Source organism: Triticum aestivum, chromosome 4D (assembly GCF_018294505.1).
Source record: "Triticum aestivum cultivar Chinese Spring chromosome 4D, IWGSC CS RefSeq v2.1, whole genome shotgun sequence".
NCBI classification, from domain to species: domain Eukaryota; kingdom Viridiplantae; phylum Streptophyta; class Magnoliopsida; order Poales; family Poaceae; genus Triticum; species Triticum aestivum.
In genome coordinates this window covers 387,291,558-387,296,146 of record NC_057805.1, presented here as the reverse complement: position 1 = coordinate 387,296,146, position 4,589 = coordinate 387,291,558, and the positions used below count along the sequence as shown (strand labels likewise).

The 4,589-nt window shown below is 43.6% G+C and overlaps 1 protein-coding gene across 2 annotated transcripts; it reads right to left on the bottom strand.

Annotated features, from left to right (window-relative positions):
• Positions 1 to 333: 333 nt before the first annotated feature.
• Positions 334 to 4,307, bottom strand: LOC123098091 (26S proteasome non-ATPase regulatory subunit 4 homolog). 2 transcript variants are annotated; one of them, XM_044519965.1, is made up of 10 exons: positions 4,150 to 4,307; positions 3,939 to 4,052; positions 3,728 to 3,833; positions 3,372 to 3,486; positions 3,078 to 3,287; positions 2,695 to 2,986; positions 1,991 to 2,120; positions 1,362 to 1,459; positions 1,189 to 1,257; positions 334 to 656 (listed from the first exon to the last, which is right to left on the bottom strand). In XM_044519965.1, the coding sequence occupies exons 1-10, from the start codon at positions 4,159 to 4,161 to the stop codon at positions 597 to 599; spliced, it is 1,206 nt and encodes a 401-aa protein (XP_044375900.1). In that variant the 5' UTR covers positions 4,162 to 4,307; the 3' UTR covers positions 334 to 596. The 2 variants fall into 2 exon arrangements, with proteins under 2 accessions (XP_044375900.1, XP_044375901.1); XM_044519966.1 differs by having other exon boundaries at positions 334 to 653.
• Between the last annotated feature and the right edge of the window lie 282 nt (positions 4,308 to 4,589).

The following is a 4,589-nucleotide window of genomic DNA, read 5'->3' as shown; positions in this document are numbered from 1 at the left end:
AAAAAACGCCGTCAAAAAACTAGCGCCGATACACGCTATAGCGCGCAATCGCATTTAGCATGAATAGCGCCGTAGCAAGTTAAACCTGCATAGCGTATAGCGTAGCGTTTAGTTTCCAGAAACACTATAGCGCGCTATTATCGCCGCTATAGCACGCTATTAGCGCCGCTATAGCACGCTATTTTTTTCCTTGGGGTTTGCAGACGAGAGATTGGACACGGACATACAAGACACTGGGTTGTAGATGCTCTAAGCTAGCATGTCCCACGCTACTAACCGGGACCATTGGGGCAGATACAACAATGCCCTACTTCACCGATGCTAGGTGCTAGCTCCGCGCTGTCAATGTGTTAAGTTACATTCAACAGACAAAGTGTACAAATGAATTTGCAACAGGTAATCCCTTGAGACAAACATGGAGGAGCGTTCGTGAGAGCAGACATAATACAAGTTCTCTCGGCATTTGAGTTATCATCAACGCAGTTACAAGAGGATTAAGTAAATTCATATAGCCCGAGTGTAAAAGCAGCTAATGCAGGCAATCTTCTTCACTTCTTCATGCGCCTGCAAGTTGAGAAAATAGAAGTTCATTGACTTCAGTTCTTCCCATCTTCAGGCTTGTCTGGCTTGTCCTCCGTATCTTTCTTCTCCTCCTGCTGCCAGGCAAATGTTAGTCAGACTTGGTAAAGATTGTGCAGAAAACAATAAAAGATGTAGATGCATTGGAAAGAACTCATGATTGCTACATAAATCACATTGCTTATAATAAATCTATCAACTAACATTTTACTACTATAAGCTGCTTAATAAATATTGCGGTAATACCATTTTTATGGACATGACTATAGCTGTACTCTTTAACAAGTTCAGCATTTCCCTTGTCTGAAGATGACATGATACAAACTGTTACTTATTTATTGAATTTTGGAGATAGTTTTGTTTGCCAGTCACCATAAGAACTAGATCCTTTGAGCATACAAAATGAAAGATGTCATGAACCAAATAACGAGGGTACAACTCTAGGACTCAAAACTCTGATGCTAAGTGTAGAACCTTACAGCCTTATAAAAGGTAAAAAGAGATGTTAAAAAGGACAAGAACACTGTTACTGTGTTACAGCATGCCATCACTGGACTAGAAGAACAAAAGGGGAACTCTTAAGGATAGGAGAGAGGTAAAGCTCTTTACCTCTCCTTGGCCATGCAAAGATGCCAGTAGATCTTTCACAGATGGGTCATTGGGGTCAACACCAGGAAGCTGAAATAAGAGGCGATGGGGAACCAATTATAAGCAACTGAAACTGCTAAATTAATGTTTACATGACACTGGTTTTAAGTTTTAACTTCTATGAGAAGGCTTACCGAATTAAGGATGGATGTCACAAATGATCTGTCTTCAAACACTTTGCTCATATCAGATTGACCAGCCGCCTCTGCATCCTGGACAGACATTTGAAGAGCTGCATACAGCATAGAAAAATATGCATCAGAACATGTAAACATTTTGATCTGAGGCTAAGACAGAAGTTCTGCAAGTCTGCATCATATAACAACTAAGAAAAAGACATAATTATACATAATTTATACATATGTAGATAAGAGACAGGAGAAATTCAACCTTAAGTATGTGCACATTTTTAAAAGATGATATAAGACAACCGAGAATCTCTGAAATTTATCTTCTGGATATTTGCTGATATTTTATGTGAACACCTACTGTTAAGGTTAGTTAATGCTAATCCTCAAGGTTTCTTCACAAAAGAATTGTTCTTTTCTTTTCTTTCAGCGCAGGTGCAACTTTTCAGTACAGTTTGGTTGATGATCATCAAACAAACAAATAGCCAGGCAGAGGGTGTTGTCAATGAGTTTCAGTGAAATTGCACAAGCTGATGTCTCGAAACTAGAGATTGGTAATTTGTCTTCTCCTAAATCTGATGAAATAAACTTCCAATTTAATAATCAAAATTGGCATAAGAAATAGAAGGACCTACCCAATGCCAAATCCTGGTCATCTGCAGCAGCTTCTGCCATAGCAGCATCAGCCACGGCTGCAGCTCCTGAAGCACCCTCATCCATTGACATAGCGAGTGCTTGCTGTAGTAGCTGAGCATCATCATCATCCTGTGGGTTACAATATTAGCAATCTGATATCACTACTAAAATAAACATCGATAGAATAAGATATAGCTGAAACACATCCATAGATGCCACCCAGATTCATCAGCAAACCAAATGATTGCTACATTTTGTTTTGGGGCGATTAACAGTTGTAACATAGTTATATAGTAGTTACAAACCAAGAAAGAACTAGGTAAGAAGTTGCATCAACGATACTTCATTCTCAAAGCATATTGTTACAGGGATGTGTAATCAAAACTTGGACATGTGTTTACGATTATGAGTGCAATGGCAAACAAACACCAAGTAAACTCTTTTGCTTCCCTACAAAAAGTTTCGCAATAGTGTTATACTCCCTCCGTTCCAAAATAGATGACTCAACTTTGTATTAACTTTAGTATAAAGTTAGTACATAAGCATCAGCAGGAAATACAGAAGCACCATTATTAGCAGATAAAATATTGTACTAGGCAGTCCATAAGCATGGTGAAGCTAAAACAGATCTAGTTTATTATGATATAGTATTCAAGGTCAGAAAACTCCCAACTTGGAATTAGGCATTGGACGATGAAAATACCTTCAGTAGATCTGCGTCAACATCAGCAGGAGCATTTAAGGTAAGTTCTGCTTCAGCCATAATAGCATCAGTAGAGCTTGAGGCCTGATCCTTGTTGTCTTCTGCAGCCTTCTTCGCGATAGCTTCTTGCCTAGCTCGTTCTTCCTCCATAGACAACCGTAGGGCAAGTGCCAACTCTGGATCCACATTTGGGTCCACGCCAAAATCATATCCAGTAGCTCCGGTGGCTGCAGCAGCTGCTGCAGAAGCAGCAAAGCCACTTCCACCTTCTTCACCAGTAAAGATAGGAGTGCTGTGAAACAGGTAGGGGTTATAAGGCGGTCAACCAAAGTACATCATCATATCAACCTAGAGCCCTAAGGATATGAAACAAAGTTAGTTACCTTATAAGAACATCAGAAAGGGCATGATCACCCGGAGGGACATGGACGATGTGGCTGCTATCACTGCTGTTCACAGCAGCGATCAGCGCTTCCAGTTTCTCGGGCTTTTCATCATCAGTTTCACCAAAATCAACAACGTCAAGGGCAACATTATTCTTCTTCAGCTTCTTCCCTATTGTCTCCAAAACCTTCTTGTCGTATGTCACAGGGCTGAGATATGAGGACAGCAAAATTAGCTATAATTCAGAAAAAATAGGGTCCATAGATGTTATCTTGCTCATTTGCTCAACATACCTTCCAATGAAAACAATAATTCTCTGCTGTTGCCTCTTATTCTGGCGATGCTTTAGCGCCAGCTGAGCAACCTGAATAGCTGCGGCCAAGTTTGCTTCAGCTCCAACTTCCAGCCCTGTGCATTGAATTGTTGGATATCAATTGGAACTACAATTCCCAATTTACTAGCATATTTTGTGAAACAAAGGCCTACTAAGGGCAGTACTGCCACCAAACGCCATCCAAAAGGCTACACCATTCATCCTATCCAAGCCCGACGAGCTTAGACAGTTGCATTGAAATCCTATACTTCTGCGCCGGTACGAGGCATAAGGCACTAGGTAACGCCGGAAATTAGGGTACTGACGGGAGCTTACCGTGCATACAGGCGAGGATCTTGCCGAGGTCGCTGGTGGGAGTGACAAGCACGCGCACGCCCTTGCCGGCCATCGTCATGACGCCCACCGTATTCTCCGGGTTCGACTGCAAGAGGACACCGACAAACGAGTCAGATCCGGAACCCAAAACCCGCCCACACACAGCGAGACGGGAGCCGATCGATGGATCGGGTCGGAGGGGGCGCGGTACCTGGGTCTTGGCGCCGCAGATGAGGTTGACGGCGTCGGCCTGCGCCTGGAAGCGGGACGGCGAGTAGTCGCCGTTCCGCATCCACTCCGAGTTGTCTATGCAGATCATCGTCGACTGCAGAAGGAGGGGGGAAACCAAACAAACGGTGAGAAATCGCTAGGAATCGGAGCTTGGCGGAGGCGATCTGGGAGGGCCGGCGGGCGGTACTGACCTCGAGCACCATGGTTGCGCCGCTGTGGGTCGCTGCGGTCGAGGGTTGGGTTCGGGTTGGGGAACAAGTTGATCCAGGGGGAGGAGAGGGGTGGAGTTCTTATTTGCGGTGTCGCCTTCGTGGACGTGGATTACTTTCCGAGTAGGACACCTATTCGAGGCTCTGTGCGCGTCGGTCCGGCCCGCGGTGGAACCGGACTGTTTTCTGACCTGTTGGGCCTTATTCCAGGGCCCATAAAACAAATCACATAAATCGATGGGTGTAGTCTCGGTTTTGTTTGCCAGTACCGTCCTAACTTTTGCCCGGGTGTTTAAAAAAAAGACTTTTGCCCTAGTCCAGTGGTCCTATTGTACGACTTCTTTTTTAAAAATCCAATCTATCATCTTCAATCATGGAACACTAAAAATAATAAAAATTACACTAGATCTGTAGACCACCTA

Excerpts from the sequence above, each read along its gene's own strand:
- LOC123098091 (XM_044519965.1), bottom strand. Across the intron at positions 3,288-3,371 it reads ATTATTGTTTTCATTGGAAG|CCCTGTGACATACGACAAGA; the intron begins GTATGTTGAGCA and ends CTCATATCTCAG. Across the intron at positions 1,460-1,990 it reads TGACCAGGATTTGGCATTGG|CTCTTCAAATGTCTGTCCAG; the intron begins GTAGGTCCTTCT and ends TGCTGTATGCAG.